Here is a 16,337-nt window from a genome sequence, read left to right as displayed (position 1 = left end):
ACCACTTACCCAAACCCAAGGGTCCAATCCTTCACCCGAGCCATCTCATCGAATTGTAACCCGTTCTCAAAATTCCATTGTCCCAAACAGTTTCTTGGCTTTACGACAAGTTTTCATGTCACCAAACATCCGTTTCCTGCGTCCCTTGAGCCTACTAATGCCTCTCAAGCTCTTCAAGATCCCAAATGGTGTGCTGCCATGGATGATGAGCTTGCTACTCTTGCTTGCAATCGTACATGGGTTCTTGTACCTCCTCCTTCCAACCATAACATTGTGGGGTGTAAATGGGTGTTTCATATCAAACGAAATCTGGATGGTTCTATTTCTCGATACAAAGCCCGTTTTGTTGCAAAAGGATTCCATCAACGCCCTAGGGTCGATTATAATGACACTTTTAGCCCAATTGTTAAGCCAACCACCATTCGAGTTGTTCTATCCATTGCCTTGAGTAACAGTTGGCCTATTTCACAACTTGATGTTAATAATGCTTTTCTTCATGGAAATTTAACTGAGGATGTTTACATGGCTCAACCACCTAGGTATGTTGATCAGAATAATCCTAATAATGTTTGTCGCTTGCAAAAGGCTCTTTATGGTTTGAAACAAGCCCCTCGAGCTTGGTACACGGAGTTAAAGACATTTATCCTCAACTTTGGGTTTATCAATTCTAAATTTGATACTTCATTATTCATCTATCAATGTCGGTCAGTCACAATTTATTTTCTGGTATATGTGGATGATTTACTTGTAACAAGAAATTGTTCTCAGTCCATTTGGAAGTTTGTTGATGCTCTTGCTCATCATTTTTCCCTAAAGGATCTTGGTCATTTGAGCTACTTCTTGGGAGTTTAGGTCATTTCCACTTCTGATGGCATGTTTTTATCTCAACATAAATATGTTCGTGACTTGTTAGCAAAGTTTCATTTGGAAGGCATAAAGGATTCTTCCACCCCAATGTCTTCAATTGGTCATCTAACTCTCAATGATGGTTCTCCTCCAGCTAATGCTACTCAATTTCGGAGCTTGGTTGGTGGACTTCAATATCTCCAGCTCACTTGTCCTGATATTGCTTTCGTCGTCAACAAACTTGACCAATTCATGCATGCCCCCACTCAAACTCATTGGACTGCAGCTAAAAGGTTGTTATGTTACCTCAAACATACAATACATCTTAGTCTCACTTTTCGATGACCACAACCTCTCCATCTTCAAGATTATTCAGATGTCACTCCACCTCCTGATCTTCGAGCTTATTCCGAAGTCGATTGGGCTGGCAACCAAGATTCTTACAAGTCTACCACTACTTTTGTTCTTTTCCTTGGTGGTAATCCAATCTCTTGGTGTTCAAAGAAACAGAAGACGGTAGCTTGTTCTTCAACAGAGGCCGAGTATCGGGCTGTCGCTTCTACCGCTGCTGAAGTCACTTAGGTTTCTCATCTCCTTTCTGAGCTTAGTATCACTCATCAACAATCTCCTACTATTTATTGTGATAATTTAAGTGCCACATATTTTTGTGTAAATTCGCTATTCCATAGTCCAATGAAGCACATCGCGTTGGATTACCACTTTGTTCAGGAAAAAGTTGTTGATGGTTCTCTTAAAGTTTCTCATATTAACACTCACTCCCAATTGGCTGATGTCCTTACTAAACCTCTCTCCAAAGGTCGGTTCTTTTTTCTTCGCTCCAAGATTGGCATTTTAGATGGAATTGCCATCTTACAAGGGCATATTGAAGCCCAATCATAGGAGCTATTCTTTAGTTGTTAGTTTTCTATTGTAACAGATTATTTCTGATGTATTCAAATGTATTCAAATGTTTGTTTTCATTGTAACTGACTTGACCACATTTTGTGGGATATTTTTTTGTAACCGTTTGGGATGTTTATGATATATAAACCCCATTCAATGTATTTAATTGAAATATATCAATAATTCAGCAATTACTCCTCTTAATATCTTTCAAAAACACTTAAAAGACATATGGAGAGCACATCATTCTCACTTGTTCTTTAGCAATGCTTCTTCTCTACTTGAGACTCATCTCCACAAGCACAACTCTATTGGCATTGGCAACATCTAGTTACACCTTGTCCAAAAATTGTTTGATGATTTTTCTAGACCCAAAAACAATAAGGAAAACTTTATGATAAAGTAATACAAGTATTTATGTTTTTGTAAGTGTTTAGTTAGGTTGATAATTTTGGACAAATTTCCCAAGTGCCTCTTAACTCAATTTTTCCAAATCCTTCTTTGGACTACTTGCCTAATGAAGATCAAAATGCTGAATTTGCTAAGTGACTAAAGGATGTAGTTGAGGTTGTAGATGGATGAAATGAATCAACCAAGTTTTTCAAATTAGTTATTCTAGAACTATTTATTTCTTAAAAGAGTTGAGGAGGTCAGGACAACTTTTCTTGTCTAAGTGTTTAAATGCCTTGTTTCAATATCGATTTAGATTTTGGTAAGATCGATTCAGATTGCTTTTTTCTTTATGTTTCCTTAACCTTTGGATCAAGGGCTTCATTCCATTTAAAACCTAAAATTGATTCCTATTTTGGGAGGAGATACCTGCAGCCGTTCTCCTTCCCTCTTGAGCTCTCTCTATCCTTATCTAATTAAGGGTGTTTAATTGTTAAGAAAATTATCTTTTTGATCTTGATTTCCAAATTGTTTTCCATCAGATTTTCTTAAAGAATGGGTTGATTCTTCTATTCCATCCATCTTTCAATTTCATATTTATTTAGGTTTTGGCTGAAAACTCATTTTCTTTTTTATTGAACTTCAAGAAGAAGTCGAGGTCAAGCTTGGTGAGGACTCCAAGAATGTTCCAAAAGATGAAGGCATGCAGCTGAAGTGAGAAGGTGTTGATTAAACAGTCCATGAAAGATTAGCAAACTTGAGTTAAGTAAAACCTTCTACGCATTGGTTACTCTTGATAGTGGAATTTTTTATCATTGGTAGATTCATAGTTTTTTTAATCTCTAAGGAGATTTTCCACGTAAAATCTTGTGTCATTGTCTATTTTGCTCTCATTCTACTATTTAATTCCTTTCCAATGTTAGATATCATTTGTTACTTAAGCATGTATGTTGAAAAGATGAAATATGAGCTGAAATGGGTGTAATTACCTTTTGGATATTCTTGAATAATTTTTTATTCATATTGTTAATAATATCAAGAGGTAATTGGAAATGTATTAGGAAGATAATTGTTCTTATGAATTAATGTAATTAGGGAGTGTTAAAACATTTGCATGTGACTTGCATTTATAAACTGTGGGAGGGTATTATTGCATTCATTCTTGCTTGTGACATTCTTTATCCTTTGTTGAATAGCTGTTAAAAGAAAGGAATATAAATAAATAGTTGTTAAAAGAAAGGAATATAAATTGTGACGATTCAAAGGGAATGATAATATATGTTAGGGGATCGGGGGACTTGGAAAGGGCGAATAAGTGATTTTATACAGATTCAAAAGGTATTTATAAAATCACCTATTCACCCACCCCCCGTTCTCTCTCTAGGTGTAGTTCATCATTAAGATTCACCTTCGATTTTTAATTCAACAAAGACGTTGTGGAATAGACAAAATGGACTAAGGTTGATAAAATAAAATAATATTTTTCTTTGTGCATTCCATGTTCTCCTTCTTCCAACTCCTTTTCTATAAAATATTTTGAGTATTTTTTCCATCCAATAAAAGAAAGTAGAAAATCAAACACATGTTTCATCCTTTTTTTTTCTATGATTTATTAATGTCATTAATGACCTTTCTCTTGATAATATCTCATTAAATAATTTTATGGGGACATAATAATATTTTAAGTTAATTTTTTACAATAATGTGTAGAAGAAAAGGTTTTAAAAAATTGATTATGAGAGGATGTTTAAGTTAAAATCACTTTATTTAATGGACACTTGTACAAAAAAAAAAAAAAAAAGTGGAATGATTTTGGAAATTTTATTAAAATTAGTTATTTGATAAAATTTTAAAAATTACTTTAAAATTTTTTAAGAATCTCTTGAAATGATTCTTAAACTAGTCCTATCGGTAAATGCTTCTTCTAAAAAATTGATATTACCAGGAATATTATCAAAATTACTGCTTTTTTATTTACATAGACACTAAATAATTCTCTATAAAAATAGTTGTAGTAGCTAAAACCACTCTCAAGTCTGGCCCAAAATCAAATTGAAAATATTCAAGTCTAAAAAATGGATAAAACTTCAAAAATAACTTAAGAATCCCATACATGAATGCAAGTACACTATGATGTTGACATGCAATTAAGACATTTTCCCCCCTCCCACAAGTCATTCCATTTTTTAGTCTTCTTACTTACCCTAAATACCCCTTAACTTACTTATAAAATTAATACCATGATGGAGGTAAAGAAGGCCACCATTCTTGTTGCCTCCATTAAAAGAAGGAAAAAGAAAACAAACGAAGAAAGGGGAAAAAAATTATGTCTTTGCCAAATGAGAGTAGCACTCTCGCAAAGGCTTTCTCTGGTTCTTTCTCCTTCTCCCTTGACTTTATTTTTTTCTAAATCACAAACAATTGCATTCTTTTACATTCAAATTTTTTACTCTAGTTGTACTTATTGTGGCGTGTTATTTTCTTAATAATTCTAGTGAAATTTTGTGACAATATGAATGATTTCATATGATCTCATGTCCCATATGATTTCAAATTGTTTCTTTGTTCTTTCATTATTAATATTGATTAGAAGGTTGAAATAATCTTGATTTATATTTCCAGGAATACTTGGAGTTGACGAGAAATCAATGCTAGAGATCTTAGTAAAATGGCATCCAGAAGACTTGACAGCTTTTAAGAATGAAAAGTCTTCCATCTTTGTTAAGGATAAATACTTCTTGTTTGAGAGATGGCAAGATTATCATATTGCATTTCTAGTAGAGGAATTTCTGCGTTTTCAGGTATCTATATGTCCAATCTAAAATTAGGTATTTATGCAAAACATAAAATTAAAGATATTTATATATTATTTTATCATAAAAAAAAATTAGTTCTTATGAGAAAACAAAAATTACAAGCGAATTACAAAAGATAGGGAGACAAATGATGACTTAAATATTGGTTTTTGCAATAATATGATTAATTTTTTAACATTTTTGTGGTCGGGATGTTGTGGTGCAATGGACCATGCATCCTTGGGAAAGAAATGCTCGCATGGCAAGGAAGGCTTTGGACGGACGCCCTCAAGCATATGGCTTACTCATTTAACTTGCATGCACCAGATCATCAGACGAGCTCTTAGGAGCTAGGAAAGCATACCAGTCCCTCTACGGTGAATCCATTGAGGAAGATGTTGCTTCCCGAGTTGAAGGCATCGAACGCTAGTTTAGTACTACTTTTAGTAACGTTTTTTTTCTTCTTTTTTTTTTCTTTTTTGCATCAAACTATATTTGTAGTACATGAGCATTATTTTTAGTTGTTTTATTTGAAAATAAAATTTGACTTAGATTAGTGAGATATTATGCACTTTTTATCAAGTAAAGAGCATTTCTATCTTATTAATTTATTGAAGCATTTTGACTAATTATTTCTTAAAAAGATGGCGTTTGTCTTTCTTTCTAACATATATTTTCTCCATAAATGATGGTTGGGCCTAAGCATATGCAATTGCAAATGATCTTTTGAGCCTACTCTTCTACAATTGGAGTGTCGAACTTTTTTTTTGTCCCCATTAGTTGGACTCTTAGAAAGTCCTATAATTGTGTCTTTTTCTCAATAATGGAGTTTTATATGGTGCAGTGTTGGTTAGTATACTGTGAGAGGTAATATATATAGTCATGTTAATGAACCTATCAAGAATTACATGATCATAATTATGCAAGATGATTGTATTTACAAAGCAACTTGGTCATATTTGAAAGGTGACTTAAGAGTTCGTTTGATAATGTTTCTATAAAGCACTTTTAGTATAAAAAGAAAAAATAAAACTTTTTTTTGAAGAAAAATCAATTGTTTGAAAAAATTTAGAAAACACTTCAAAAAAATTAAAAAATCATCTAAAACCACTTGTAAATAAAACACTTTTACTAAAAACACTTCAAGAAGAAACACTGTTAAATACGCTCTTAAAGTGTGTTTGACAGTGTTTTTACTCAGTATTTTTAGTGGAAGTGTTTTCTTTGGAAGTATTTTTACAAAAATCATTTATCAAGTGTTTCTCTAAAAAATATTATAAGTGACTTTTCAATACTACAAGTGATTTTTCATATTTTTAGAAGTGTTTCCTAAATTTTACCAATCATCTAATTTTTTTTTCAAAAACACTTTTTAGGCTAAAAACACTTCCTACAACTATTGTCAAACATAATCAAGAGTGCGTTTGATAGTGATTTTAGAAAACATTTCTAGTATTTCTAACACTTGAATGATATAAATTTTTAAGAGTTAAAAATGTTAGAAACACTTCCTAAAATCACTGTCAAATAGGCTCTTTAGTTTAATTATCTATCAGTATCATCAAATATCAACTCAATAGTTGAGATTTCATTTTAGTTTGGTCCAACACTTCAAAAACTCCATCCAAGAACCTGTACCACAACCCTTGAGCCCAACCATAATAAATTGGACTTCAAGCTTTATCATATGTTGGATCCAATTTGAAGTTCATTTATGGACCAAAAGGCATAAGGTGTTTTTTGTTTTTTTAGCTTAATTTTAAATATAGATTAAAACTAAATAGTGCTTAATATTATTAAGTATTAGGTTGTTTGTTTTTGTAATATTTTATTTCTATTAAGCATTAAAAAATAATGAAAAACAACATAATACTTTTTCCATTTAGAAAAGCCAAATATTTTGGCTTTTTCTATTCAGCCAAATTTTAGTTTTTTCTATTCAGCCAAAAATTTATAATAAGTGACGAAAAGTAGAAAAACAAACAACTTAAAGTCTGAAAGCAAATTATTTTCAGCCAAAAACTAAAAAAACAAACACCCTCTAAGTCTTCTTCTTGCTGAACCTAGCCCATTACATATCGCAATTTAAAACTTGAAAGCCCATTTTGCCCACCAACCAAACATAGTTCTTTCCCTCCCACATCTTTGATTTTGGAGATCTTTAATCAAACACATTCTCTCTAATGATAACTAAAAAACTCATGACCACATAAAGAAACCATGCAACAAATATTATTATCAACATGAAATAATGTAATGAAAAATTTCTTCTTGTATCAACAGCTTTTGGTAGCACTTGTAAGTACGTACAAATATGAAGGATCACGAATTAATGATGTGGCAGTTAGATCAGAGGCTATAAAACTTGGTATAGCCATTAATAGACATGGTGAAAAGAAGAAGCTATTCAAAGATGAAGAGACTGTAAGGATTCTAGCAACAAGAAGCAAGCCTCATCTCAAGGCCATCTTCAAATGTTACAAGGAGACTTTTAACAAGAACATTGAAGAGGTATAACATAATCATGATATTATATTTGTTGATTCTTAGGGCCTGTTTGAAACATTAGAATATGAAGGGCCTATTTGAAACATTAGAATATGAAATAGGAATAGGAAATCCATTCTATTTTCCAATCATTATTACATTTGAATTATTTCAAAAATGGAAATAAGAAGTAAAAAAAAAAAAGCATGTTTCCATACATTTATATGAAAAAAACCACAAAATAGGAACTCTAGTTTATAAAATACAAATTTCAAGTAGTTATCTAAAATAAATTAGTATTTCATGCACTTTTTGGTCAAATTACATCTTTGATAATTCAAATACTACATTTTAATTATATAAATGCTACCTTTGACCATTATAGGTACTACCTTTGACTGGATGAGTGCATAAAACTTGAATTATTTTTACAAAATTCCTATTTTGTAATTATTTTTACACAAGTATATGAAAACACACTTTTTCCTTATTTTTACATGAGTGAATGCATAAAAAACACACTTTTTCTTAAAAATAAAAAATAACAATAATAAAAAAAATTATTACAAAAAAAAACTGATTTTTTTTTTTTACATAATACATGTCATCCAATATTCCTATCATATTTCAATTCATGCATATCAAAGGCACTCTTTATTCTTTACTTATACATTAATAAATGAATAAAGTGAAAAAAGAAAAAAAAAATGAAAGTTAATTAGTATTAGACTTAAAAGTTAGTATTTGTTATCTTGTGTTCTTCTTTTCTCTTTCTTTGTTCCTTTTCCCTCTTTCTTGTATTTCCTTCTCTTCCATTTTCCTCTACTTTTATCACTTTTTCACTTCAAAAGAGTTAAAAAAGAATTATGTAATATTTGAAACACTAGAATAGAACATGGGAATGGGAATAAAAGGAACCTATTCCATTTCCTATTCATTTCTAAGTCCAAATTACTTATTAAATATAGAAATGAAATTAAAATTTCAATCTTGTGGATGCAAAATTCTTTCTTTCTTTTTTTTTGGATTTTGATTTTTCTCTTTTACATGATGTTATGATTTATCTTTATTTTTATTCTATTTTCACATACTAAATACATTCTAAGAAGTAATTAAATTGAAATATATATTTTGCTAATAGTTTAACATGTAAAATTATGAACATAACAATTATAAGGAAAAACATATTGTTTTGAATCATGGAACATTATTTGTGCGATCCACTCATGTGCCTTTTTTTACTCTATTTTTATTCTTATTCATTATATTGTTTATAAACTCTAGTCTTTTTTTTTATAAATTCTTATAAAAAAAAAAACTATTCTCATTCTTGTGTTACTTTGAACAATTCTTTTCTTTTTAATATTTATTAGAACTCATTTTTCGACGAATTAGGTTTCAAAAATATTAATTTTAATATAATTCCTCATTGTTTAGGATCTTGATGAGCCAAGTTTGAAGGACACGATTTATTGCTTGTATGCTCCTCCGATGTATTTCAGTAAGGTGAGATAAATTCACTATAACACATTACAAAAATGATCTTTTTACTTTTTTGTTGAAGCATTTCTTGGACTATTTTTTTTTTAATCTTAGATTTTAGATTCGGCAATGAAAGCTAGTGCAAACAAGAATGAAAAAGAAGCCCTAACTCGAGTTATTGTAACCCGAGCCAATGTTGATATAAAGGTCATTGCTGAGGAATATAACAACCGATATGGAACTCCTCTAACCAAGAAGATCAAAGATGTAGCTCTGGGAAATTATAAAGATTTCTTAGTCACGTTGGTCGAAAGAGCTAGTTAATGGAAGTGATTAAAAATGCCTCTTGATGAACTTGTTCTTTTTCTTTGAATCAAACTCTACTTATGCTTTATTTTCCCATGTTTGTAAGAGCAAAGTGTAATAATAAGTGTGGTGTTACTATGAAGTAAAACTTTAATAAATCATTAATTCTAGTATGACTGAGTTCCAAAGCATGTCTTTTAATTGATTAAGGATAGTGTGGGACAATATCATTATATTATAAAGCATGGTTATACAATAATATTCTATTTGGATTCAGGAGAGAGTGTGACAGTATCATTTAATTTCAAAAAACCTATCTTCATAGCATAATGGCCTTTAGGGCATTAGGTTAATTGGCCGACTTCTTTTGGGAACCAAATCATAAACTTTTAACCCTACTTTAAGTTTAGGTTGTACATTAATTAATCTAATTGAGTGATATCTCAAATCAGCTCAAGCTCTAAAGTTGATGTCAATCCAACTAATCTAGCCTAAATTGCTTCAATCCATACATTAACAAGCATGTGAAAAAAAAAACATATTTATACCATCCTTGTAATGCTTGAAGTGTCTTGACTACCACATCATCAAGAGAGACATTGTTCCTCTTGTAGAATAGCTCTTTAATCACCTTCTAGTCCTTCTCAAGTCTCATAGCAATCACACAAAGTAAGTATATCTTAATCGAATTTGCTCTTTTTGTTGTGAAATATGTAAATAACATAATTCAATCGGGTTCTTGAAATCATTAGTTTCTACTAGTACTAGCTATGGAAATTTCACATTTGCAAAGCATTTTTTAGGGTTTTTGATGCAACAAAAGGTTTCATGCAATGCAAGCATCAAGTGCCTATAGATTGGAAGTTCATCAAGTTTCCCTAAAAATAGATAAAGACTCAAATATGAATTGCATGCATTTTTTTACTCATTAACAATGTGTAGAAAGGACTAGTTGGAATGTTGCATACAAGTACTACTTTTGTAAATCTAATTAAAGATCTACTAATGCTTCCTTGAAGTTGCTTCAATGCAAAAACCCTACTAGAAATTCACACTCAACTACCAAAAAAATTGTGATTCAGTTAAAGAAGATGAAGTGATTACTATCATCTGTACCTTAGTGATGGAAGCATCATGTTCATCTTTGTAGAGATTAAAAGTTGTGATAAGCTATGTGTTGCTTCTTGTACTCATCAATATCCGAATTATTTCTTCATGATAGCATAAACTATCCATGGAGAGCATTGTGAGGAATATAAAGGCTTTGTAGGGAATTGTGGTTTCTGTTCGTTAGAATAAAAAAAACACTTAAAAAAACGTGTTTGACAAATGGTGACTTAAAACACATGGTTGTTTTATGTCTTCTCAAAACTATGTTTTCAGAGAAAATATTTAAAGATAAAAAAAAAAAAAAAAAAAACACACACACGCACACACACACACTTAAAAGACATATAGAGAGCACATTATTCTCACTTGTTCTTTAGCAATGCTTCTTCTCTACTTGAGACTTGTCTCTACAAGCACAACTGCATTGGCATTGACAACATCCAGCTACACATTGTCCACACCCAGCTGGATATTTTTTGATGATTTTGTAAAGACTCAAAAACAATAAGGGAAACTTTATGATAAAGTAATACAAGTATTTATGTTTTTATGAGTGTTTAGCTAGATCAGCAATTCCAGAAAAATTTCCTAAGTATTTCCTAACTCAATTTTTCCAAATCCTTCCTCGAACTACTAGCCTAATGAAGATAAAGATATTGAATTTACTAAGAGACCAAGGTATATAGTTGAGGTTGTAGATGGATGAGATGGAATCAACCAAATTTTTTCAAAATGTTTCTTCTAGAACTATTTGTTTCTAAAAAGAGTTGAGGAAACCGGGACAACTATTTTTGTCTAAGTGTTTAAATGTCATGTTCCAAGATCGATCCAGGTTTTGATCAAATCAATTCAAGTTGGTTTTATTTTTTATTTTTTTCTTAACCACGAGATCAAGGGCTTCTTTCCATTTACAACCTAAAATTGCTTCCTATTTTGGGGAAGAGATACCTATAGCCATTCTCCTTCTCTCGTGAGGTCTCTCTGTCCTTATCTAATTAAGGGTGTTTGGTTGTTAAGAAAATTCCCTTTTCATCTTGATTTCCAAACTATATTCCAATAGATTTCCTTAAAAAAAAATGGGTTGATTCTTCTATTCCATTCATCTTTCAATTTCTTATCTATTTAGGTTTTGGGTGAAAACTCATTTTCTTCTTGATTGAACTTCAAGAAGAGGTCAAGATCAAACTTAAGCTAGATTCTTTTATTGATGAGTGAATCAAGGCTCAATCATGTCAATCATTGTGCTACTACTATTGAACTTTGGTCCATACGTGAATAACTTTTTTGGTCTCAATCGAAGGCCAAAGTGATGCAACTTTGTATGATGTTATAGACATTGAAGAAATGAGCTCTTAGTGTAGAGGAGTATATTCTTAAGATGTGAGGTTTGACTGACAATCTTAACTCTATTGGTTAGGTCATTATTGATAAAGATCTTATTCTTTATATTCTTATTGGATTTTATCCTGAATATGAGTAAATCATTGTTAATCTTACTTCAAGAAACGATGCTCTCACTCTTCAAGAGGTTCAATTTGTCATATAGACTCATGAAATGATGATTCAACATCAATTGGTCTTTTTGCCAACTGATTTGCAAAATTCTCCCTCTACTAATGTTGCTTATCGCAAATCTTTTCTTGTTGTATTGAGTAATGCCAATCATGGTGGTAACTCTCATTTCCGTGGTCATCATGGCCTTGACAATGGTGGTTCTAGTCATGGCAACAAGCCAATCTGTCAACTTTGTGGCAAGATTGGTCATGTGGTTGTTAAATGCTACAAAAGGTTTGATATTAGCTTTTCAAGTGTTGATTTGACTAGTTATCAGGCAAATATTGCTTTCACCTCTAACTTTGCAGATCACGAGTGGTATGTCAATAGTAGCGCGACAAACCACACCACTGTCGATATGAACAATCTGACTATCAATGTAGATTACATTGGTAATGGTTTTAAACTTGCTATTTCTCAATTTGGAAATTCCTTTTTACCCTACAAAAATTCTTCTAACCTCTTCTCCTTAATAACATCTTACATGTTCCACACATAACCAAAAATCTTTTCAGTATTTCTCAATTTAAAAAATATAATAATGTTTTAATTGAATTCTGTCATGACTACTGTCTAAGCAAGGACAAAGCTTCAAAGAAAATTATGGTGGAACGAGCTCTTAGGAATGGTCTCTATCAACTTGATCTCACACAATCACAATCTTCATAGTCCAAGTCATCTTCTATGTTCAAGGCCTTGCTTTCTCTGCTACAAGAGCCTAGTGTTTCTCAATCTAGTTGTCAAAGTGTGTCAGTCAATTCTTCAATAAAAAAAGTCTTGGTTCCTATATTGTGCTTCAACTTCTACCACTACAAAATTGATTTGGATTCAATCTCTATTTCATGAGTTGGGTCTTTCTCTTGAAAAACCCTCATGTGGTGGTGTGATAACATTAGTGTTATTGTGTTACTTCAAATCCTATTTTTCATGCCAAAACTAAACATATCGAGATTGATATTCAATTCATGCTTGAGAAAGTGCTCAACAATGAAGTGGATGTTTGTTATATTCCATATAAAGAGCAAACAATTAATGTCTTTTCTAAGCCTTTGTCTATTTCTCGTTTTCTTTTCCTGTGTAACAAGCTTTCACTTAGTACCATCGTTTAGCATGCGAGGGGTATATTAGTGATACAGTTAAATTAAGCTTATACCTATTAGGAAGTTTGTTAAGAGTTTGTTATGCCAACTTAGACTATAAGTAACTAACTAATCCTTCTTGTAATAGCTATATATATCAAAATCAATAAGTAATAGTTATAAATATATATATATATATATATATATATCAAAATCAATAACAGACTTAAGGGAGTGTTGTCATTTTCACCAAATCCTTTCTCTAAGTGATGAGCATCAATCTCTTCCATACAAACCAGACGGTAAAATAAGAATGAAATGCTCATCATTTCAATTACAACTTGGTAATGTAAAACCAAGAACTAGCAAAAAATTCTAACTGCCACTACCATGTCCTACCTTCTTGCATGCTTATTTTTGAGACCTAAATCAATCAAATTCAGATAGTCCCTCATTGTCTCACGCACACAGTTCACCAACAATTCTGTCATGCTCGTTCAAGTCTCCTTCAATCACATACAAGTGGCATCAATCTGGAAACAAGTAACAGAAAGAAGGTAGCAGATCACACTCTAAAATGACAATGCAAAAAGATGATTCTGTTACCCAATTGATGGATGTTTGACAGAATTCGTGGAGTGGTTCTAGCATTAAAAGAAGATAGAGAGATGTGCAGAGTGTTGAAACTCAAATGGGCATACACAGCAACCTGCACTATGTTTTGTGACCAACATGCAAAAGTTTGTACCATTTAATATTTCAAAGGGAACATAAGGAAAGTATGTACTGATCCGAACTCAGTCCATGTTAAGCTTCATTATTTTCGAAAAGTTCAGTAAAGAAGTGCAGACACATGTCCAATTCTGATGCTCTTTGCAGTAAATATGAAGGAAAAAAATCGCAAACAAATAAGTATGCCTTATAAATTATTAGAAAGATAGTGTGAAAAGTCAAAGAATTAAATTAGATAAAAAGAATGAAAAGAAAAATCAAAGAAATAAATTAGAACGATAGAAACAAAAAAAATTGGATGTTTCATTTCCACTCAAACTTCATCTCACATCGCATTTTTCAGTCCAAAAAATAATTGAATAAAAGAACAATGAAACAAAGAAATCTCTTGAAAACTAGATGATCAAAGGTACTCCCGGAGAAAAAGCAGATCAAACGACTAGGAAAGCAACAGCAACCATGGCTGCCATCAGCAGCTGATACCCAGACACCGAGATCCCATAAGCAGAACTGGGTGCTGTTGCTGCGGGGGTGGAGGGGGCTGGCGCTGTGGGGGTGGAGGGAGCTGGCGCTGTGGGGGTGGAGGGAGCTGATGCTGCGGGGGTGGAGGGGGCTGATGCAGGAGACACCCACGCTTCCAGCACTGTGATGGCAAGCTTCTGTCCATAGTTGGCACAATGGTCGTTCACACCACAAATATACCACTTCCTTCCAGGGGTGGCCAGTATAATCACATCATTTCCAGTGGTAAGAGCCTCATTTGCTGGTGGTATAGTGCAGTTCGTGAAGGCAGTACCGTTAACTTTGAAGACATTGTGCCTTCCCGCCGTGTATTTGAAGACTGCATGTATGAGAATTGACGACAATATCTTTAGCTTGTTGAATTAAAAGAAGTCATAAAGGGAAAAGAAAGTGATAGTTTGAGCTACATTACCTAGTTTATCGCCAACATGAAAGACTTTGTCCTTGGCCCAGGCTACATAGTCGAAATTAATGGTCCAACCTTGATCATCTCCAACAGTAAACTCAGTTGCCATGGCCACAGCAGGAAGAAGAATTGTGAAGATTGCAAGGGCAGCTAAATGTTTAGAAGCCATTAGAGCTGATTGAAGTTGATTAGTGGTAAAGTTTCTTTATACCAGCTTCAATGTGTTTCTCCGACTTGCACTGATGTCCATTTAAGGGTCTATTTATAGCAACTTTTTTAGCTCGGAGTTTCATCGAAAGCCTCAACAACCATGAGAAACAGGCTGGGTCCGCAGGCCACAGCGTGTTGCCAGGTCAAACTCTGGTTCGAACGAAGTTATGCCATGGCTAATGTTGGACAATAGTTACAAAACAAAGAATTTTCTTCTTTAAGCGATTTCCTTTGTCCAAACATACTATCAAATAAAGAACGATAATTTTTTTGAACCGGAGTCATGATTTTGGCATAAATTATTAAACAATGGCTAATTGTTAACTTTAGAAGTACAAATGGAACTCCCTTAAGAGGGTGACTCTTGCCGGCTTGGAGACTAGGCTGGAAAAAGGCAAATAGAAAAAATGGGACCACAAAAATTTGGACGACCTTTTAATTAATCTAAGTTGTTCATGAAGCAATCTCTACCACTTTATGATCCATGACTCAGATATGCGTTTTATTCTTAAAAACACATGTCATGGTTAGATCACGCATGTTACAGAAAATTTGAATGGAAATTAATTATGTAACGGCATGTCAAATGCAAAATTGGAAGCAATACTACTTTAATTAGTTTCAACGTCCTAAAAAATTTAAAATAAATTTAAGGAGGCATGTAATGCAAAAGCTTTTAAGGATTTTCCTATCACGTTTGCATGTCAGCCTGATGTATTAGCAACTATACCATCTTTAGTAGAAGCCTAGCTATATACTAAAAAGCATGTATCAAAATGGGATCGGATTTTCCCAAGGTTATGATAAGATAGGCTTTAAAAGCAATTAACTTCACACATAATACACAGTGCATGCAGCCTTATCCCTAAATCAAGGATCTCACTATCATTACCTGATGATGCATTAATGAGGTATGTGATACAAAGTAACAAAGCTATTCAACAACCGATATAATCAAACTTTTTGTTTGGGTTACCTAGATATCTCCATTCCCTTCCCTGGGCGATAGGGTGTATGCAAAAACATTGTAAGACCCTAAATCTAACAAGCGGAAGCATATGCATATTAAAACCTTAGATCAACAACTTCATAGTGCATTAACTGAGATATGGATGTTGCCAAATCATTTCCAATCAATGAAGAGTCTCATAAACTGAGAGAGCTTCCACTTGATTGCTAGCTTTTCCTTGGTTCCTAGCACTTGAGGTGGTAGTAGCCTCACAGAGGGGTGGTGGCTAAGGCTCTACTAGGGAAATGTTTTCAAAACAGTTCTAAAAAATAATTTTTAAAAATTATTCATTGATGTTTTGTAGTACAAAAATTTGTTTTGGATCTTGAAATGTTATTAATCTATTTTCTATATCTTGAAATTAAATTTTATTCATAGTATTTTATTTTTAATCATTCTTCATATTTGTATAATTACTTTTTAAAATAACCCTTCGAAAAAATTGAAAATAACTAAAAGATGATCTCTAAAAATATCATATTTTCTGTTTTTTGGCTTTCAAACAT

General features: G+C 32.4%; 2 protein-coding genes across 2 annotated transcripts; one reads left to right on the top strand and one right to left on the bottom strand.

Annotated features, from left to right (window-relative positions):
- Nucleotides 1-1,539: 1,539 nt before the first annotated feature.
- LOC100266968 (annexin D4-like) lies at nt 1,540-9,227 on the top strand. Its single transcript, XM_019224101.2, has 5 exons — nt 1,540-1,663; nt 4,762-4,940; nt 7,218-7,445; nt 8,859-8,927; nt 9,018-9,227. The coding sequence occupies exons 1-5, from the start codon at nt 1,540-1,542 to the stop codon at nt 9,225-9,227; spliced, it is 810 nt and encodes a 269-aa protein (XP_019079646.2).
- Nucleotides 9,228-14,115: 4,888 nt separating this feature from the next.
- LOC104881288 (blue copper protein 1a-like) lies at nt 14,116-14,781 on the bottom strand. The gene is made up of 2 exons (XM_019224100.2): nt 14,619-14,781; nt 14,116-14,525 (listed from the first exon to the last, which is right to left on the bottom strand). The coding sequence occupies exons 1-2, from the start codon at nt 14,779-14,781 to the stop codon at nt 14,116-14,118; spliced, it is 573 nt and encodes a 190-aa protein (XP_019079645.2).
- Nucleotides 14,782-16,337: the final 1,556 nt, after the last annotated feature.

Source organism: Vitis vinifera, chromosome 13 (genome assembly GCF_030704535.1).
Source record: "Vitis vinifera cultivar Pinot Noir 40024 chromosome 13, ASM3070453v1".
Classification (NCBI taxonomy): Eukaryota; Viridiplantae; Streptophyta; class Magnoliopsida; order Vitales; family Vitaceae; genus Vitis; species Vitis vinifera.
The sequence above is the reverse complement of the archived record's forward strand: the minus strand, read 5'-3'. Positions and strand labels throughout refer to the sequence as shown.